Source organism: Xyrauchen texanus, chromosome 40 (assembly GCF_025860055.1).
Source record: "Xyrauchen texanus isolate HMW12.3.18 chromosome 40, RBS_HiC_50CHRs, whole genome shotgun sequence".
NCBI classification, from domain to species: Eukaryota; Metazoa; Chordata; class Actinopteri; order Cypriniformes; family Catostomidae; genus Xyrauchen; species Xyrauchen texanus.
In genome coordinates, this window is record NC_068315.1 from 18847187 (window position 1) to 18869729 (window position 22543).

The 22543-nt window shown below is 37.0% G+C and overlaps 1 protein-coding gene across 3 annotated transcripts in view; it reads right to left on the reverse strand.

The window, feature by feature from the left end:
* The window catches only part of LOC127633558 (caskin-2-like), a 57269-nt gene that overhangs the window by 30857 nt on the left and 3869 nt on the right, over positions 1–22543 (reverse strand). For all 3 annotated transcript variants that reach the window (XM_052112741.1, XM_052112740.1, XM_052112739.1), the window contains exons 3-7: positions 14830–14881; positions 6326–6423; positions 4987–5132; positions 3114–3209; positions 1372–1484 (exon numbers count right to left, since the gene is read on the reverse strand). In XM_052112741.1, coding sequence (XP_051968701.1) covers positions 1372–1484; positions 3114–3209; positions 4987–5132; positions 6326–6423; positions 14830–14881 — 505 coding nt within the window. The remainder of the gene's footprint in view (positions 1–1371; positions 1485–3113; positions 3210–4986; positions 5133–6325; positions 6424–14829; positions 14882–22543) is intronic.

The following is a 22543-nucleotide window of genomic DNA, read 5'->3' on the forward strand; positions in this document are numbered from 1 at the left end:
CCCCGTCTCTCCACCTCACTTGCTCGACAAAAAATGTCAACAAAGCTGCCTGCCAAAGCCTGCCTGACCGCCTGCTTGACACCACACTACGTTGCAAAAAAAGACAGACACCTTCCCCCTGGCATTCATGGGTACAAAAACACACACACAAATTCTCTCACTCTCTTTTTGCACCTCTGCATGTAAATATCTCCATTAAATACTGCACCTCTTCTCTTGATCTATGGCATCTGTTTAAGCAGAGTAGATAGAGCTGGAATACTATTGTTGCGCAACTGGTAGAGCATGGCACTAGAAATGCCAAGGTTCGATTCCATGGAATACATACAATGATGAAATGATTACCTTGAATGCAGTATACCGTGAGTTGTTTTGGATAAAAAATTATAAAAATACATCTGCCAAATGCATAAATGCATTATAGTTACAACTAGTGGAGCACTGCACTATAGCAATACCAAGGTTATGGGTTTGATTCCCAGAAATGGAACACATAAACTGCTAAAATACAAACCTGGAAAGAACTGTAATTTGCATTAGATAAAAGGATCTGTCAAATACATAAATGCATTACAGTTACAACTAGTAGAGCATGGAGCTAGGTAGCAAAACCAGGGTCACGGGTTTGATTCCCAGGGAACACATAAACTTATATATATATATATATATATATATATATATATATATATATATATATATATATATATATATATATATATATATACTGAATCCACTGTAAGCTGCTTTGGATAAAATTACCTGTCAATTGCATGAATGCATTATAATTGGTACAGCATGGCACTGGCAACACTAAGGTTATGGGCTTGATTCCCAGGGAATGCATAAACTGAAAATATACACCTTAAATGCATTGTAAGTTGCTTTGAATAAAAAGGTATGCCAAATGCATTTATGCGTTAAAGTTACAAATGGTAGAGCATGAAACTAGCAATACCAAGGTTATGGGATTGATTCCCAAGGAGGGAACACATAAACTGATAAATATACCTTGAATGCACTGTAAATCGCATTGGATAAAAATGTCTGCTAAATGCATAAATGTATTACAGTAACAACTGGTAGAGCATGGCACTACCTTGAATTCACTGTAATTGGCATTGTATAAAAATGTCTGAAAAAAAAATCATGATTTTTACAAACGGTAGACCATGGCGCTAGCAAAAGTTATGGGTTCGATTCCCAGGGGCTTAATCTTATAAAATATAAACATTGAATGCACTTGAATGTACAGTATGTCACTTTGGATAAAAGCGTCTGCTAAAAATACTTACAAGTAAATGTAGACTGAGAGGAATATAATATAGGAAAACATAATAGAATTAAAACTTTAGAAGCTAGTGAAAAGGAAACCTGATGATGTCCTTATGGCCATTGCGAGCAGCAAGGTGTAGGGGGGTATTATCTCTTCCATTCCCCTCTAACAGAGCTACCACCATGTTACTGCTCAACAACAGCTGGGTCACCTGAGGGAAAGAAGTAAAACAAAGTGTGTTGTTAACCTGTCAGCCAGGCAGTACTTCAGTTTCATCCACACCTGTTCACACCAGGGTTCTGCAACAAGGGTCCATAGTGGACTGTAGGGGGGTCGGGAATTATAGATTGATCTCAAACTAATTTTTGTGAAAAAATTTTAAATATACGTACAAATAAAATTTTTAAATATCATATACAAGTATGTGACTCTGAACATCAATGTTTAATATTAATATGGTTCTATATGAATGTTATTACAGGACTTAAAATACAATACTCTAACAGGGGTCATTGGCCTGATAAAGGTTTAAGACTCGTGTTCTAAATAAGTTGCCACTACCAATTTGCAATGCAGGAAACTAACCAGCCAGATTTGTCAGCCCAGGCATATGACTTTGTACTATCTGGCATTGAGAATGTGTCAAATGGAATTCAGTTTCCAGCTGGGGCAGAATCCTCCTGCAGCCCAGCAACTGACTCGCTGGTGTGTAGCTAAATTAGACTCATTCCATCAGCCTGCCTCTCTGCAGCATTTGCATTCTATAATTCCAAATCACTTGGGTGAAAGATTAAATAGAAACAGTTCACCCTGGCAAAACTAGTTTAAGGTGAATTAAAGATCTCTGCAGAACTGGTTCAGAAAACTGTCAGAAAAGCCATCTTCCCTTTTATCCTGATTTTCCCAGCTTGTGCGGGGTGCCACTGCAAGCAGTTTGCATGGGCTTAGTGATATTCTTTGTCACTGAATGTGTATGTAATACCACCTTTGCCATAATAATCAAGATCTTATTCAAGCACTGTTATGTCATAAACTCCTGCTTATAATTATCTTCAAGAATGCAGTGTGAAAACAGCTTCAGAGCTATGCTTTGAGAGTGGGATAACTCAGGCACAGCTTTTTTAAGGGATAAATTCTCACTGAATTGATGCAGAAAATACCTAAATATTTGCTGAATGATTCCCCAGCACTTTTCATGGCACCATTGTCCTCTCTTGTTTATAAACTTGAAATAAACCCATGTCATTTCATATTTCCTGAAAAATTCAGTTTTCCCCTCTGGTAAAATCAAAATATTTATAGTAACTGTTAAATGAAATAAAATCAAACTTTTAACATTTGTTGACAATGGCTAGAGTACATTCCTAAACACCCAAACTAATGGACCGTTGAGTTTATTTCAATCACCCAAAACTGTCTAAAAACAAACTTTTAGGAATAAGTCAGCCAATATAACTTTCTAGTCAAACACATTCAGGTGTGTCAATATCATTTCTAACCCACAGGCTTATTTAAATTTTAATGTCATTAACATTTCTGGTATGCCTTGTTTAAAAAATAAAAAGGATAAATGATGCCAACTCCCCTTACAAGTAATCAGTAAGATGTTAGAATAAGCCTATTACTCATGAACAAATATTTATTCTGTTTAATACTGTTTGTCATCATTGTGTTGTATATCTTTTTTGTCATGCCATTAAACTTCCTGCACCTCTGATTTTAACATAATGATTTGCGACATTTGACTTGAAAAGCACAAATGATAGACATATTTATCCCCCTGAGGTATAGGGCCAGTGCAAGTTACAACAGACAGTCACAAAATCTCCCCTTCACTCACCTTGAGTCTGCCAAACTCACAGGCCAAGTCCAGAGGGGTCTTCTTTACTTTGTTGACAGTGCAGGGGTTGGACTGGTGTTGCAGTAGCATTTCAGACTGAATAAAAAGACACAAACACAAAGATGCAGTGAAAGGACAGAGGAGCTGTGTCTGGCTACATAAGGCTTCTGGAATTACACAATAACAAGAAAATAGTAGGACAATGTCAAAAGCTGTATCAGTTTTTGTCTACTTGCACAGGAAAAGCTGAAATGGCATCCAGGAAGGTCAAGGAATTAAAGGGAAAGGCCATATAATTCTATGAATTCTTTGTAAAATATACAGTATTAAGTTATCTGGCACACAGTATGACATGTTTTGTGATAAAGAGTAGGACTTCTGGAAAGGGAATACTCGGCATGTCAAGCCAAACACCCGGCTGCTCTAACTTGGTTCTGAGAGGTGTCATATACACAGCAAAACTAATTGAAAAAAATGCATTGTTTTAAAACAAAGCCGTGGACCTGCAAAGTAATGCTATCTATGTTGGGGACCTATGTTTCACACTGAGCATGCAACAACACATCTTGCATTTTCCAGGGCTTCCTTTTGCTTTAAAAAACATACAATTCTACATATTCCCTTCAACTAACTGCTCAGTAGCTTTGTAAATAGCCTCAAAAGAGAACATTTTTGTTTGATCAGCATCATGTTCCTGAGTCACTATCAAAGAAATCCCACTTTCAGGCTTTTTGCCCATTTATTACGCTAACAAGAGCAATGCCACAGATGAAAGCATTTATTGAGTTTCCTTGACAGTCATGAATATTTGCAGTTTAGCATGCATTTAGTATGCATACAAGTATACATTTAGCAGGCACTTTTATCCAAAGTGACTTAAAGAGCATTCAGGGTATACATTTTATCAAAATGTGTGTGCCCTTTGAATCAAACCAACAACTTTGGTGCTGCTTGGGAAATGCATTACCAGTTGAGATACAGTAACACCAGGAAAAAGTGTATTCTCTGATCACTTACTGCTAACAGACATCATACAATGAATGAAAGGAAAGCAGAGGACCAAAGAACCATTAACTGGAAATGCTGAAATGACTGAAAGGAGTAGGGTTGGACTGAGAACAGGTCCTTATTCGGAACTAGTTCAATTGTTAAAAAAAAATGTAATTAATTGATGACTTTCGGTTCCGTTAGTGGTTTTTAAACATGCATTTTTCTTGCAAGATGAGAATGCAACACCATACTAAAATACTCAGTTACAGTGTTTCCTGAGCAACCATTCAGTGGCACTGCAACACCACTGTTGAATCAGTAATGCAAAACACACAGCGCGACCAGTGTAGCCCGATTCCTAAATCAATGACTCTTGGGAGCCGGTCCTTTTGAATCTGCACAACCAGTGTCGTGCGGTTCCTGAATGAATGACTCTTATGAGTCGGTCCTTTTGAATCTACAGCACGTCTAGTTTAGGTCCATTCCTGACAGAATGACTCTCATTGAGCTGTTTTTTTTGCATGACCAGTGTAGTGTGGTTCCTGAATAAATCACTATTATGAGCAATTCTTTATAATCTACAGTATAAAAAAAACTGTGCGAACAGTGTAGTTAGATTCCTGAATAACTGACTCTTATGTGCCGGTTCTTTGAATTTACAGCATGAAACACACAGTGCAAACAGTGTAGGTCGATTTCCTAACAAATTACTCTAACACGTTAACATAACGTGTGGCCAGTGTAATGCTGTTCTTGAACAAATGACTCTTCTGATACTTTCATGCAAGTAACAGTCTAAAACCAACTTGACTTTTGACATTGTCCTCCTTGTGTCATTACAGACTGGCACAAAAGTGGAAGAAAAGTGAGCTACAGTACATACCACTTCATAATGTCCATACTGTGCAGCCAGGTGGAGAGGGATCTGTCCATCCTGTGAAGCCCCATTCACAGAAGCTCCAGCTCTCAGCAGCATAAGTACAGAGTCAGCCTTCCCCTGCCAGGCAGCATAGTGCAACGGACGCATACCTACAACAGTGGGCAAGAGTAAAAAATCATAGTCTTCACAGCTTCTTGAACTACATAGAAAAAGACTTCTATTTTCAAATAAAAGTTTGTCAATGCTCAGCCCATACACACAATAATCCATGTATGTTTCTATACTCTTTGGAGTACTTTTTAGGGTTAGCAATTATAAATATGGGTTAAGAATTGTATGAAAAGGTTTATAAGCTGTCAAGCTGTGTTGAAACCACTGGCAAAATATGGTTAATGAGTAGATAACTATTAAAAATCTTTGACTGAAACTATTTAAAACAGTATTTTCACCTAAATTGATCAAATAGGTGTTTAAAAGTGCACTCAGTAAATTATTTTTTTACTCAGCTTTACTTTTCTGCATATTGCGGTGCCGTTTTGTGGTGTGTTCTGCATAACGCTGGGGTTCATTTTAGTTTAAGTGCGTCGGCCTACCGGGAAAATGCCAGGTATACCAGATTACCAGTCCAGCCCTGAGTATTATCCAACTGGTTATGTGATCCTAAAATGGCAGCCCCCATGAGGGTGCCCTCCCCCATGTAAAACAAAACAGATTTTATAAAGTTACTGATATGACTAGAGTTCGTATCTCATGTGAGTGGACATGATTTTATACATATGTTTTCAAAATTACATTTTATTTCTTTAGGAGTAAAACGTTTTTAATGGGAAAGAATGACTGATTGCACCTTTAAAGCCACGGACACATTAGGCTTTTTGTCAAACAGGATATTATGTCACTCTCGAGGGATTCTGGTTTTAATAAATAATAAATTACAAATAGCAAATATTATTATATCATTTTTTTTTAAATATATTGCCTACTTACTTTTTCCAGCAATAAAAACATGCAGCTTTGAAATATGTATTCCTGGTATCAAGCCAAGAAGTCTGCGTGTGACATTTCAGTATTCAATTGCTCACATGGCTTTTTGTTATACGAATTCACAGGTGAGAGTTCACCAAACTTGAAATGTCTTTGCGCGACCTGTTAAAGTATACAGTTTCCCTTATAGAATCACATACATTTCTACCTAAAATCTTGAAATCTTGAAAGTAATTTAATGCCACATTTAATTGATACAAAAGATTACAAAGTAAGGACATGCACATGCATACTAAACTGTCTGGCTGTTTGTAGCTGTATAAGAGACAGAGGGAACAAAAATGGCATAGCGTCTCACCATTACTGTCTTTAATGTCCACAGTAGCCTCTGCCTCCAACAGCAGAGAAAGCAGGTCAGTGGTGCCAGTGAGAGCTGCATGGTGAAGTGCTGAAAACCTGTGAGAGAGAGGGAGAAAAATTTAAATGTCCAGAAAACTATGAAAAATGTCCTGATAAAAGGTTAAAAGCTACCTATATCTCTAAACTTGTCTATTTATTGGTTAAATATAAGGTGAAGTGAAGTGTAATTTCTATGCATCTAGCGGCACCATAATTGCAAAAAAAATGACTGCTTTCAAACAGGTTTCCCGAACATGCTCCATTACTGTCATGGTTGACCAAATAGATAGTCCCGCCCCAAAACTCACATCACTGGTTGAGCAAATGTTGCTTTGTCGTGCTGGTCGGAACGCTCAAAAAATAGTGCCACACTGTTAGTTTTTTTTGTTGTTGTTGTTGGTTTTTGGATTGTTTTGTTTTTTTGATAATGCCATAGTGTTAACACTTTTAGGGGGCATCCACCTAACAATTAAATTACATCCGTAAACATTGTATATGGCAATTCAGTTAAGGATGACCAGGAGTCAAAGTTGAAGTTTCAGTCAATAGAGAGAGATTACTGAAGACAAAGTTCCCCTTCTGTCACTCACGATGTGTAGATGTAGTGACACAAGGAGTCACTCTTGAGAGCCCCAAAACACCTCATATATTGTTCTCAAATCATATTGACCAGAAAAGGCCAATGAGAATTGGTGATTGGAATTTGCATGCCACTCCCCCGGACATACAGGTATAAAAGGGAGCTGGAATGAAAAGATCATTCAGATTTGTTCTTCGGAGCCGATCGGTTGTGTATCAGTGAGCTGAATTCCACTGCTGTTCCATTCAACTCTACAGAAGTGTTTGCAGTTGGATATATGGTGCACTCAAGCGGCTTTCTCTCATCTGCACGCTCAGTGCAGAGTAAACCCCTGGGCACTTCAACAGCACAAAAAATGTGTATTTCCCTAAAAGAGTAATATTTACTCTATTAGAGCAAGCACATTGACGTGAACGTCTTTTTAAAGATGCCCTTCCGTCTCTGTGCAGTTCCTGGGTGCGGTCGTTACCTCTTTGCCTCTGACGGCCACGATCGCTGCCTTACGTGTCTTGGTAAGAATCACGCTGAGGAAGCGTTCATGGATGGTTCATGTTCTCACTGCAAGAACATGACCATAGCAACGTTGCGGTCACAGCTTTCCTTCTTCCAGGGTAAAGACATTTCAGCTAATCCCCCTGGTCCTTCTACCTACAGGTATGAGGCCGCCCCTGTTGAAGCTGAAGGCAATTCGGGGGCTTCAATGGGTACGGTTCTGCTGGTTAATCCCCCATGGGCTCATTCCTGCTTACACTTGCTTCAGCAGTTCACGTAACACAGTTCAGCCATTGTGTCATTTCATATAGGGACCCCTAGTGTCACTACATCGACACAACATCGAGTGAGTGACAGAAGGGGAACGTCTCGGTTACTGTTGTAACCTCCGAGACATTGTGTCCCTCTTGTACTACCCGCTGATATGTCCGGGACCTGTCTCGGCTCCTCAGCACAAAACCTGAATTAACTCTTCATTCCAGCTCTCTTTTATACCCATATGTCCGGAGGAGTGTCATGCAAATTCCAATCATCAATTCTCATTGGCCTTTTCTCAAAGATATGAGGTGTTTTGGGGGTCTCAAGAACAACCCCTAGTGTCACTACATCGGAAAAAAACGTCTCGTTCCCTCCATCAGGGAACTGAGGTTATGACAGTAACCGAGACGTTTTACACGTTTCCAAAGGCAAAAGACAGAAAGAGAAAATGAGTTGAGGATCTAACCTCAAACTACCTTAGATTGCAGAAACAATAGAATAATTATAGGTATATGCAAATGAATTGACATCATCGCTTATGATTACAGAGATCTGATAGGTGAACAGAACAGACAATTATAGAAATCTTACAAACATGACATTCTGTTTAACTATATGAACGCAATCATTCAAAAGATTATATTTTTTATACACTAAGTCAAGATGGTAAGCAGAAATGGGTCAGAGGTGAGTCTAAACTGGCATCCAGTTCCTTTGACTTAGTCACATGATTCTCAAAAGTACAAACAATCCCTCCAATGACATCATTAAACATAACACAAATTTTTTTAATAATTGTTACATCACATTTTCTCTCAAGGGTGAGACACAATCACAGGGACACAGGCCTTATCAGCTTGAAACAAATAAATTGAAATGCTACAGAAAAGTTAGGCAGAAATATACTTTCAGTGATGAATGCTAAAAATGTATTTGTGTCAGTAATTAAAGACTGAAAACTTAACCCAATAAAACTCTTACTTTAACTGAATAAGTGATCAATGAAATAGTTATAACTCACATGTACATTTGTCCTCTGGGAGCTGGGCTAAATGAGAAAGCACTGTTAACTGCATTCCTGACACAGGTCAGACACTCAGTCACACCACAGAGGTCAAATATACAAATGACCAGTAACATTCATAATTATAACATAACCGGAATTAATGCATATGATAAAAAATACTTTGATTAACAATTGTCAGAGAATATATTGAACTCATCAATAGGCTGAAGAGACCCTTTCAAATGATTGTAAAGTTTTATGCTCTAAATGGTCAAAATATTTCCAAATAAATTAATTTACTCTAAATCCTACAAATAGAACATTTTGGAGAACAATAACTCATCTGGTGTGGAAGAGGGTGATGTTTGCAGGTCTGCCACTGTTTCTATCTGTCACAGAGTACAACATTGCAATCAGTCTTGACAGCTAGTGTGCAATGCCTAATTAGCAGTTAGATCTTTGCATTCGCAGTCACAATATGACTGTAAGTGGTCCAGTTTCTAAAATATTTATGTAGTTTTTTGAGGAAATAGATGACTGAAGAGTGAATCAAAGCATTTAATTTTTTTTGCATACTTTAAAATGACTGAACACAAGCATTATGGATTTATAAATCCAGTATACTGATTCTTCTCCATATGTAAATAGGTATGAGTCATGGTCTGAATAAATGCTGTATAAAATATAAATGGTGTGCAGTTAAAGCCAGATCCAGAGATAAATTATATATCAAACAGATATTAAAAGTGCAAGAGCTTAAAGTGTTTATCATTCTTCAAATCTGCAAAGCCAAGTGCACTTGGGATTTATAAATCGCTTTGACTCAATGGGACAATACATATGCATGTAGTTGGCTAACTTTTTAACATACTTACATTGAGTTGTAAGAATAAAATGTGTCGGTACAGCTAATAAGTGTATAATTAGCTCTTTAGATTAAGCTGACTTTGCCTTGTAGACTCAGATTGTTTCTGGTGTTAAGGAACTGAATCTGGAGGAACGGCATTAATCCCAACAAAGCCTTCCTGCCTGAGACAGATAAATAAATAATTTGTATTAAAAAATGTATCACAGGGAAAGAAAACCAAGATTTCTTTGGATTTACTTGTCCCAGATTGGAAAAGTCCCTTTTTCACATTGCAGTAGTTTTGCTGTTGCATTATTCTTCTGTAATACATTGTCAGCGTGTCCAGGTTCTAGATGAAGTTGCTCAGTATTTATTGAAAAGTTGTAAGAAGGATCCGTTTAGAGAGACACAAATGTGTTACTTAATGTCACAAAAATATGAATCTGCCTTGAGTTTAATGATGGATGAGACATTCATGCATCTTATATTGTACTTGTCGCACATCCTTTTTGCACAAAGTATATAATATAGGAGATAAAGAGCCTCACACAAAAACATTAGGGGATAAATTACAGCTCTGAAGACATTCAATTAAGGATCTGCAAATAAATATTTTCATCATCAACTAGTTGATGGGTTGTCTACACTACAGTATACTTATTGGTCTTAAGGAAGCCCTGTATAAATAGACCTGAACACAATCAGATGCGTTTCTTAGGGGGTGTTGAGGTTAGATGTTTTCTTTCACTTAAAATCAGAAGACAGAGGGCAACAGAGTGAAGCAGAATGGGAAGGGTCTTGTGATATTTAAAGGTTTTTACGGTGCAATCTGTCAAACAGGAAAATTACAGAATGCTGTCAGTGCACTAATTAGACAAAAAACTATATGCAACTATACATTGTTCTTATGTGGCTATGGGTAGGGTTTCCTGTCTTCCTGTCTTCCCTCACATTGCATTGACAGAGTGTTCCTACATGCCCTTTCATGCAGAGAACACATCAACACTATTATCACAAATATAGGACTTCAACGTCACACAAATACATTACCAGACTTTACATTAAAACAGCTACTCATAACTTCAACCAGACTTATTTTAAATCATGAGTGCACACCTAATTCTGTGAAACTAATAGAAAAAACTAGACAAAGCACCCCGCAGCCTTTGTTCTGCAGCCACAGATGTTGAGAGCGAGTAACGCTGAGATGATTAATATGACACATCTGAAGTATGTTGTGTTCGGCCTATGGTGAGCCATACATTTTCCAGATTTCTGAGCTTTTCACAGAGAGCATTCTTAAACCCATTCACAAGCGACACTTCTTACACATAATCTTCTGAAAACTACTGTGCATGTCAATATTTATGTATTATTCCAATATAATAGATGGCAAGATAGTTCAAAGTTTCTGACCTTGAAGTATGATCAAGGGTGCTTCTTATTTCTGAAATTGTGCATCCTTGTTTCCTATCCTTGCTTCCTTTCCTTGCTTCTTAACTGGCTGAGGAATGAAATGAGGAAAGGATCCAAGGAAAGGAAATGAGGATGGAGGAATCGAAGCAAGACGGATTTGTAAAATGAAATGTCCTGCTAACTCACTCATCACTTCAAAGCGCCATCTCTGCGCAGTGTAACGTAGACAGGCAGAGCAGAAGCAGACGAGATGATGAAGACGATGATGTTGTGAGAACCCAAGTGCAGTTTATTAAATCCCATGTGCAATATGAATAAATCCAACACGTCAAATCCTCGACAATGGCCAAGACAACATGAGGGCTATAATGACAACCAATGGGAAAACAGAACTAATAACAAGATAACAAAACATAAACCAGTGAAAAGACAAGAAATCATGACATGAATAAAAACAAGAATATAACACAAAAATGTGATACACATCTGTGCTTGAAGTTATATTGTTGAAATTAATGTTCATTGATATTTTCATAATAATTCGAGATGCACAATTAAAGTATGTGACAATAAAGGTAAAACATGAATTAAAACTGTTGTGTCAGATCATGAGAATGGGGAGGACAATTTATGCATCAGGTGCTACGACTGAAACTATTCCCTGTAGGATGCACCTGTGCTTCCTTGCTCAAGCATTATCGGTAGGCTTCCTCTGTTCTCCATCCTTGACTTTTCACGTTACATTTAGAGAATTGATAAACCCTTCACAATGGTGAACTTTGGTTGGTTTCTGGGTCACGAGCTTGGGAAGAAACGAGGATGCACAATTTAAGAAACAAGAAGTACCCAGTGTGTATGACGGAACATGACTCCAGAAAAAATATCAATTATAGAGTGCAACACACAAAGATTGGAGGAAGAAAGAAAGAAAGAAAGAAAGAAAGACAGGGTTCTAGAGCGAACAACGCCAGTAGCACTGATGAATAATTAAATGTTTTTTCCTCCACCTCAGCTGCGGGTCCCTCGGGAGCCTATATCTCAGATCTTCTACTGCTGCTCATGAAAAGCACAAAATAGCACTCATGCTACTGTTCTGCCCTCAACTTCATCAAGATGCGATTTCAACTTTCTGCCACTTCTGTCTCTCTAGACTAATGGGACTCCCATATACAACATCCGCCAAGTTTATTGTCAACTAAACTTTTAGTTGACAATAATGTGTGAAATTAATGTGTTTGTGAAATTGTAATGTTTCTGTATCTACATCTATTACCTATCTATCTATCTATCTATCTATCTATCTATTTATCTATCTATCTATCTATCTATCTATCTGTCTATCTACATATCTACAGTACACAGCATAAACACATCCCCTCTGAACATAAAGATACATTTCTATTTCTAAATTCTGACTATTAAAGTTCTGAAGAAAGAAAGATGTATAGTACAATTCATGCAAAGATGACAGAATTGAAATCTATTAAACAAATACTTAATAACAAATTCGAAAGATATGTTATCAATAGCTGTAAAATAATTAAATTAGGCTGCTTTGCTTAAGTAAAGGGTGGCAAAAATTTGTGCCAATAGGGTTGAGGTTGGGTGACATACCATCTTGTTTATCCATAGGAATGCAGCTGTGGCTTTGGAATAATATTTAGGGTCATTGTCATTGAAAACAAAGTGCCCGACAGCCCAGGGTGGGGAGAAAGGGTTGCATCGTCTCCTTTAAGATTTTGCTGTACATCTGTGAATTCATGATGCCATTGATGAAGTACAATTCCACCACACCTTCAACACTCATAAATCCACATATAAGAACTTTGCCACCACTGTACATCACTATGGGTAACATGCACTTCCCAATGTATTCCTCCCTGTGTGATGCCATGCATTTTGGATTCCATCAGATACAAAAATAAATGACTTTTGGCAAAGGCTAAACAAGCTTTTTTATGCATTGGGTTTAGCAGTGCCTTCCTGCATGGATGATAACCATGCATTCCACTACTTTGCAGAGTGTGCCTTACTCTGTGGGGTGAAACAGTCACTCCAGTTTGGCTTACCACAGGTTTTGCCAGCTCTGTGGCACATGCTTGCTCATCATGAGGTGAAAGCTTACAGCAATGGTCTAAACATTTGAACATCCATCCATCCATCCATCCATCCATCTATCTATCTATTTTCTGTCTGCTAATCTGTCTGTCTATCTATCAATCTTTCTGTCTGTATGTCTGTCTGTCTGTCTGTCTGTCTGTCTACCTTCTGTCTATCATTTCTTCTTCTAAAAAATTGTCAGTGTATTATTAATATCCTGCATTGTTAATTGTGTCTTACCATAGTTTCACCAACAGAATGTAAATGGTTTAATTGTCATCATGATGCTGCATCTTTTAATCAACCTTAATTGAGTAAATGAATTTGTTAGAGCCATTCCAGAAGTTATTATAATATTTAAACTCTGCACATTCTTTCACCTTGTGTGAATGCACATTGGTTGTGTGCTCACAGTGCACAGATGCACGTAATGTTTACATGTATCCGTTTCATCCCCAAACAACATCTCCCAGAGCCACAGTCCAGAACTGTATGTGTGATCAGAGGTTTTGGGTCTGTGGTGCTCTCTAACAGACTGAGCTTTGATTTCAAACAGTGCTAGTAGCTCAAAGCAGAATGGAATCATGGAAAGAGCCATGGGAAAAACAAATCAAACCGTGTCATGTTGCTTTGACTAACATTGAGTTAGTCCAAAGAAAAATAAATAAATAAATGAAAGTTTGTGACAAGGAAAGAAATAATTCTTTAGTCCTTGTATTTTAGTCAAGAATCTATGAACTATATCATTTTTTGCTTGCACAGATCCTGTAGGTGTTACAGCATTTTAATGGAATATTTGGAAAGAATCTATGCAAACATACTGTAAAAGGAGAATAAGCCTCAGCTAAGCTCAGCAAACAAACACAAGCCATGGCATAAAGGAGACCAAGTCTTCAGTATGTAGCCACAAGGCATACAGTATAGAGTAAAAAAAGACAGGTTACTTAATTCATTGGGACATCCTACATAGAATGGAAGTCCTGAAAAGTCTAAACAATTCACTTTTAATTTTGGTTCATGCATTAAATCTCTGGTTGAATGTTTAATTAGTATGGTCATTATGAATTTCCCTCTTAACAAATAATATAATTTGTCGTTCAGTGGAAAAATGTGTTATATCAACATATAAAATGTCTTATTTTCAATTCTTTAGATTTGTCCAGTGTGAGAAAATCATACATGTGTGCTGAGACTTTCAGAAAGGTAATGGGACAGAATTGGCCACCACAAATTTCTAAAGAATTCTAAAGAAAGTGTTGTTTAACCAAACAGAAAGAAATCCAGTTCACTATTAATTATTCTTTGACAATTCCATTTCAACAAGATTGTTCATGGTATTTGAATTGAATAAAGGCACTTCATCAGAAAGCATAGACTGCCTTCTAGTAAAAAAAAGCATGGATGTCAACATGACTGAAAAGCACAATTTCAGAGAGTGCATTTAAACTTGTGAAAAACACAAAATGATCTGATCAATCAAAGGTGTATGTACAGTAAATGTGAAAAAGGTTTTTAAAATCCTTTTTTAAGCAAGGTTTTAGCTAAAATGTCTGATATGCTCTGTTTGATTTCCGATCTGATCCTTAACATTTGTAAACATGATTAATTCACAAAAGAGTTTACTATGTGGATATTCAACTGTAATTGCGGTAGGTTTGTAAAACTGCATGAAACTTCAGCTACACACCAAAATTAGGAAAAGTTTCTCCACAATTTAGACCGATCGTAATTCACACATGACATGTGGAAAATTAGAGAACTCACCCATCTTGGTCTTGGTAGTTCACATTCAGCCTCTTTGTCGAGCCCAGTATCTCTGTAAAAACAAATGGAAATAAAAGTCAAGATATGATGTGATATTTTCAACAAATCAGTCAGCTGCTGATCCCTCCATTAGAGAGGTATGAGGCATAATGCTGTTATGGCAAGATAGCACATGTTAAAAACTTTCAACAAGCAATTTGTGCTAACAAACACAGGGGGAGACTGCTATGTGTGATATTTTGTACCAGATTTACAAAACATTCTTTATAGGCTTACTGTATGTTTACTTTGTCATGTGCATTATTACTAACAACATTTATATGTAAATAATTACACGTTTGACTTTAACAATGATAGCTTTTTCAGCATATAACTGATCAAAAAAGTCAGTTATTTATTGCTGTTTAAAATGGTCATACAATGATTTGTTCATCCACAAATGTCAAGTTTGTCATTATTTACTCACCCATATGCAATATGCTTCTTTTTAATAGATTTTTTGCACAGTTCTTTTCCATACAATGCAAATTTATAGTAACCATAGCCATCAAGCTCCAAAAAATAGTGCATAAATAAACCTTTTTTACATTCTGGAGCTTGACAGCCATGATCGCTGTGTACTATCCTTGTATGGAAAAGAGATGCATAAAGAGTTGTATTCCATGGAAACACTAACAGCATGCCTGTTTGGAAAATGCTGTGGTAAATAATGGCAGAATTTTCATTTGGGAAGAACTATTCCTTTAACTGAATCTCCTTCAAAGAGATCAGCCTGTGTCTACAGATGGTCTCATTATTTTATCCTTCCAAATAGCCTTACCAGCCATACAGGCTCCAAACTATCCAAATTAGGAATATCTTCCTTGAATAAACTTCTCCATGGCAAGTGTCCTCTGTTTTATGTAATCATTTTGGGTTAGACGTTTATGGCATTCATAGTCAGACAGTGGCCACCAAATATTTCCAGAAGGTAATACCAGTACTTGCAAGGCAGTAAAATAATAGTGTTAACTGTTGGTTAGATATGATAAACATTCTTCCAATGTAAGTTTGAATGATTAACAATTTTAAGAAGAAGAAAATATACAGAATGTTTGAGAAATACTGTCTCGCAAGCACTGCAAATCTCTACAAATATGAAACCCTGAAATACTGTATGCTCCACCTGTCACTAAAGGGAAAATGTGATCTAGGTCACTAAGAGAAGAATGATGAATGCAGAACGAGACTGCGTCCAAGCTGTCAGTGACTGAAGACAAGTCTGTCCCCTAAACAACACAGCGCTGATGTGTCATCATTTAAAAGGCAATCTGAGCCTCCCCATCTCTCTCATCTCAGTATAAGACAAAGAATGAAGAAAATAATCATCAAAGGAAACCCCAGAGATGTAAAAAGAGTTCACTTACCTGACAGTACACACAAAGCCACCTGTCCCATTTTTTCTTTTATTTTTATGTCACCCACCTACATTTTTTCTTTTTTTTTCTTTTTTTATGTCACCCACCTAAATGTCTATCTATGTCATCACATCTCCTGCTACACAATCATTCACTTGCACACAGACTTTCATACTGTATGCAAACCAAATATCAAAGTTAAGCACCATCACCCTCACTAAAAGAAAACCTCTCTCCTGCTCCAGTTCAAATCAGACAACACTTCAACTATAACTATAATATTTGTTCACTCCAGTATGGTGGGAGCAATAAAGATGCAATTAATTTCTTCCCCCGCATCTTCTGGATAAAAACTTATCAGGAAAAAAAAATGTAATTTGTTGTTTCCTGCCAACTGTGACCTGTTAGCAGACAGTGAAGGCATTCATCAATGCCATCTAAAATATGGCAGCTCATCTCACTTAAACGATAAAATTGTGTAACAAATTAAGCACTTTATGCTTGCCTTTTATGATCATGGTCAACTCTTAATGAAATCAAATATAAATATAGCTGCAAGCAGCAACTAATGGAGTTCAAGTCTTTAAGGTCTTTTAAGTACCTACTGTATGTAACAGATATTAAGTATTCATTAATTAATAAGACAAATGTCCTCAGAATGACAACCTACATAAGTGCTTTAAATTTGGTGATGATATCTCATTCCATTCAAGAGTTATAACCGTTTTAGTAAAAGTGGCCACGCCCCCTAAGTACATTAGGCATACATTTGCGATGATGAATTGAAAGTTAAAACTTTTTTGATAATTATTAATATTAGTACTCCAGAGAATCTTTCTGCACTGGTTTGGTTCCAATCAGGCAATTGGCCTGGGATAAGTTAGTTTAGTTTAGATTTTTTTTTTTTTTTTTTTCAAACATTCCATAATAGCGTGAAAACGAGGGGGCGGAGCCAAAATTTGCATGTAGGTGAAATTTATATTTTGCTTAATTCACAAACATTACCAAGAAACGTTTTAAAATAAGCTAAATTCAAAAATTTAGCATTTCTTTTGGAAAGAAATTAAATAAACAATATGCATTAATTCAGCTCTAATTCCATTTCTCAATGCATCAATGACTCAATTGTAACTGCAAGATTTGGTGAGAGATTCAGAGGGAAGGCACAGTATAATTCAGCGTGGCCTATGGCAGGCAAACCAATTTGCGATATTTTAGTATTTTAAAAGTCAGTTCCCTATCTGTCACTCACTCGATGTTGTGTCGCCAGACCTAGCATCCCTACGGGCAGGAGTTCCCCTAGGCCAGGTCTCCAGCTCAGTCATGATTATGACAGATGCCTCCCAGTGAGGCTGGGGCGCCGTGTGCAACGGGCACACAGTCACTGGCCCTTTTGCCACAACACTGAACCAACCGCTGAAATGGCCAGGTCTTTGGCTTTTCCAGTGTGTGTTTACAAGCGGCACTCCTTTTATACCCTTATGTCCGGGGGAATGGCATGCAAATCACACACGCCAATTTCCATTGGCCTTTTCTCAAAGATCAGAGATATCTGGGCTCTCAAGTGTGACCCCTAGTGTCAACTCATCGACACAACGTCTCGTTCCCTCCATCAGGGAACGGAGGTTACATCAGTAACCATGACGCTACTTGGTGCTGTACAAGAACTCGATTAGTCGATTACTTGTGCACATCCCTACTGGAAATCAAGTATTTTTGTCTTGATTTCCAGTAAAAGATATCTGAACATCCTTAAAATCAGATAAATTCCCCATAAGCTAAAGTGCATAAGATGTTAAGGCTTGTATTTAAAAAAAATTATCTTGAGTATATTATGTATGTTCACTTAATGAGATTAGTGAGTCTTAATGAGGCAGATTAAGCATTAACATGTGTAAACCAAGGGCGTGTCCAGGATTTTTTTGCCAGGGATGGCAAAAGTTGAGTAAGGGGTGCCATCCAGTGAGTTTGTACTGGTTGAGTAGTGTTGTCTTACGGATGATTCCTTCTGACAGGGGAGAACATTGATATGGACCATGCACAACATGGATCGGTTAAGCCGTTGCCCACCGTCTCCAGGACGTGAGTGGGATCTGAGTTGGTGTGGCAAAGCTAATTTTTAGGGTAGCAGCCATAATATATCTATTCAGATGCATTTATTAAGTACATTTATCTTGTTGTAAGGATGCTTATGACAAAAATACTGGTTTACATTTAAATTTTTGCAGGGTGGCCATGCTCAAACATAATTTTTTTGCAATTTTGTTGTGTTAAATAAATACAGGCTTTTGCATGTGCAGCAGCAGCAACCCGTAGCAAGTAGGCCTACAAAGATCAGTGTGAATCCTGCCTGTCTACATCTACTATGGCCAATCTAAGAAGGCTTACGGTGTATACTTATCACATTGCAGCTACTGATTTCCTGTGGATCTGAGAGGAATTAAGCCATACCTTTGGCTCCTTCCTGATTAAGTAGTCTTAATCACAAGCACTGTTGTGCTCCAACAGAGCCACCTCACAGAGGACTACATGCCATGGCCAGCGGGCAGAGGGCACGGTGCCTATAGAGCTATGAACTTTACATATTGCTGCAGGGGAGGGAAAATGTATGTTATTGGTCTTTCAAGAGGAGTTTAAGTTTCAACATGAGACAACATTCCAGACATGGCTCACCCACCCAATCTCTCTATTTCTACATATGCCCCTGTCTCCCACCCTCGCTCGCAGTATCCACACAAAAGTGTGCGTGCAAACACAAACACTCTTTGTGTCTGTCAACAGTGGTCTTTTCTCGTTGAATGGAAGCGCTGCTTCTAATGGTGGCATCTCTCAAATGAAATGAGCCACAGTAACAACACAGGGTTCAACCACTCCCTAAACCCACACACAATACGCATAATGAACCAATGTAAAGGACACCTAGTATCAAACAAGTCATTGTCATTGAGCCTGTTGATGTTTAACGCTTGAAAGAACATTTCCATATGTCTTTATGAACAGAAATGCCCCTAAAAGCCTTCAAAAACACAACAACATACAGGTAAAGAGTGAAATTGAAGAATGTGAGCATGTCTGAGAGAGAATCTTAGGTTGAATCAACAGATAGATAGATAGATAGATAGATAGACAGACAGACAGACAGACAGACAGACAGACAGACAGACAGAGTTGTTTAAGGAACTTGACATGCTTAATATTAGTGATAATGTCAGTGAAAGTGTATTTGTGAAAATGTCCTTAACCAGAATTGCCAAGAGCAACTTCTGTTTTGTATTAAACTATTTTGATAGTATTAAGTAAATCAAATTATGACTGAAAATAGTGGAATGCAGCCAATTCTAGCATGAACTGACAACAAAAATGACCAACCAATAAATCCATTGGAGAGTGTGTGGGTGAGGGAGGGTGCAATAATTGGTGAGGGAATCACCATTTAGCCAAATTTACTATTCATGTTAACCCAAGTGGATTTTTAACTTGTTTCTGTGTGGCACACTAGACCCAGCAATCACAATACTGCAATCCTATGAGCCTTTTTGACAGTGCGCTCAAAAGGAATTACCATAACATAAATAGGAAAAGAGATTTACTGAATTACTTTCAAAAACACTGCATCTCAGCTCATTTCTTTCACAATGTTCTGTCTCATGATGAAAACTTCCCAGAACAAAACAAATGGAAATTTTCAAGGTGTCTGAGCTCACTGTCTGTGGATGAGCTGAGATAAACACAGTTACATAACATGGGCTATGTCACATGACTGCACACAAGGTTGACAGTAGCTGAATGTATATTTGAAGTAACATGTACAATCTACCAGGAGGAGCAAACAAAAATACTAAGAAATGCAATGAAAAACACTTTTGACACAAATAGTTTCACAAATAAATTCTACAGAATAGCACGATTATGACAAAAACTTATTGTCAATTATTTCCCATAAAAATGGAATCATGATTCTTAATTTCGATAAATAAATGGCCAAATGCAAGCAATATTCTAAATATGTAAGCTACACTAAACAAAACATACAGAAAACTGAGTTCTTTCATTTGTTCCTTAATTTGTTCTTTGCTTTTATTTTAATATATTATAATGGGAGCATTCTAGTTTTGTCGCATGGCCTGTTACTCATCTTCAATACATCTAAAAGATGTTTCCTCTCTGATGTCAAAAGGATATTTAACAGATTTATTTTATATATTTATAATTTAGAAAGCATGTAATTCTGTTTATTTTTATGTTAATAAGATTTGAATTAAAAACAGAGTTTGTTTTTGATAAAACAGAAGTAGATTGAGTAGTTAATTATGATTATGATTAATTCATTACAGCACCTGTAATTGTAATTGCAGAAATTTTTTCTATTAATTGTGCAGCCCAAATCAAATGATCTTATCCACACCAGGCAAACAATATGCCAGTATTCAACGATAATCAATGTATATCAATACAATAAAAAAAAAAATCATATGCTTCCTCAGTCACATGAGGTGTGCTAAGATAATATGTAACCAAGGATGGAAAACTTAATTAAAACTATAATAGAATTGAGTTTAAGGTTGAATTCAAAAGTAATAGCAGGCAAAGTTTATTTGGTTGTAAAAAATGCTACCAAAATGCAAAAATATCCATATTCAAAGGATGTATTTGGATTTTACACATACCTAAAATCACTTTAAAAAAAATGTCTTATGTCTCTGGTTAAAAAAAACAAATCTGTTTTAAAGATATTAATCTCACATTGTGGACACTTCACCAAATAACCTAAATAACATGTTCTGTGATTAAAAAACAAAAACTGATAATATTTGGCCATTAAACAAAGACATAAATATGTTTGTGGCAGGGCGGAGGGCAGGGCCGGGTAGTGATCCTACACACCCGGTCCCGTATTAGGCTAATCAAGCCCCCCGAGAGGGATAAAGGTCGACTGCAGAGGATCGTGCGGGAGAGAGAGATCGTTAACGGACATGTCCGTCATGTGTGTGTTTGTCTTTTTTTACGTTTTATATTAAACTATTATTTATACTGACAAGCCGGTTCTCACCTCCACCTTTCCATTGATCCTTTTACAACGTTTTTCTATTTTTCATGATTATACAATTTTCCACATTGGTCAGAACCAGTCTTTTTCTTTTGCCAATAATGAAAAAGGAAGCAAGGAAGAAGCTATTTAAGACATACTTCACTGATTGATCCTAGTCCCTTACTTATGGAGAAAGATAAAATCATTTAAATGAAAGCAGATATTGCATAGTCTGGTTTTGTCATCAACCTTTGTAAGATTGTTTGGGCGCTGATGACTGTAAACAAACCTGGTGTGAACCAGTCAGATCCAATAAACCTTAAATTCACCTGGAAAGCCTCACAGATGCAAGAGGACTTTTGAAATCTCATGCATGAAATGTCTATAATGAATGCAAAATTTCCATTCATTGAAAGTTTCTTTAAAAGTATAGTTCACCCAAAAAATAAAAATTAAAAAATAATTTACTCACCCTCATGATATCCCAGAAGTGTATGGCTTTCTTTCCTCTGCTTAACACACACACACACAAAAAAAAACGTTTTTGAAAAATATTTCAGCACTGTAGGTCCTCACAATGCAAGTGAATGGGTACCTAAATTGTGAAGCTCCAAAATGCACCTTTAAGGCAGCATAAAATATGTCATACTAAGTAGTTTAATCTATATCTTCAGAAGAGATATGATAGGAGTGGATGAGAGCCAGATCAATATTTATGTCCTTTTTTTACTACTAATTATCTGCCCTGCCCAGTAGGTGGCGATATGCACGAAGAATACGAAACGCCAAAAGCAAAAAAAAAGTGGAGATTGATAAAAAAGGACTTAAATATTTATCCGTTTCTCACCCACACTTACAGTATCATATAGTTTCTGAAGACATGGATTTAAACACCAGAGTAGTATCGATAACTTTTATGCTGCCTTTATTAGCTTTTGGAGCTTCAAAATTTTGGTACCCATTCACTTGCATTGTATGGACCAGTAGAGCTGAGATATTCTTCCAAAAATCTGTTTTCAGCAGAAGAAAGAAAGTCATACACATGGCATGGAATGGCATGAGTATATGTGAATTATGAGAAAATTTTCATTTTTGGGTGAACTATTCTATACTAAATATATTCTGAATGAGCTGAAGCTTAGTGATCAGAGATCATCAAGCCGATACCAAAGATTATGGCAAGTGTTTCTACTATCATTATTCATCATTATTCAGCTTCAACATCTAGAATCTTTAGGTGACTGTGGTCAAAAATGTATCCAGGGTATTGTACCATTATGTGAGAAAA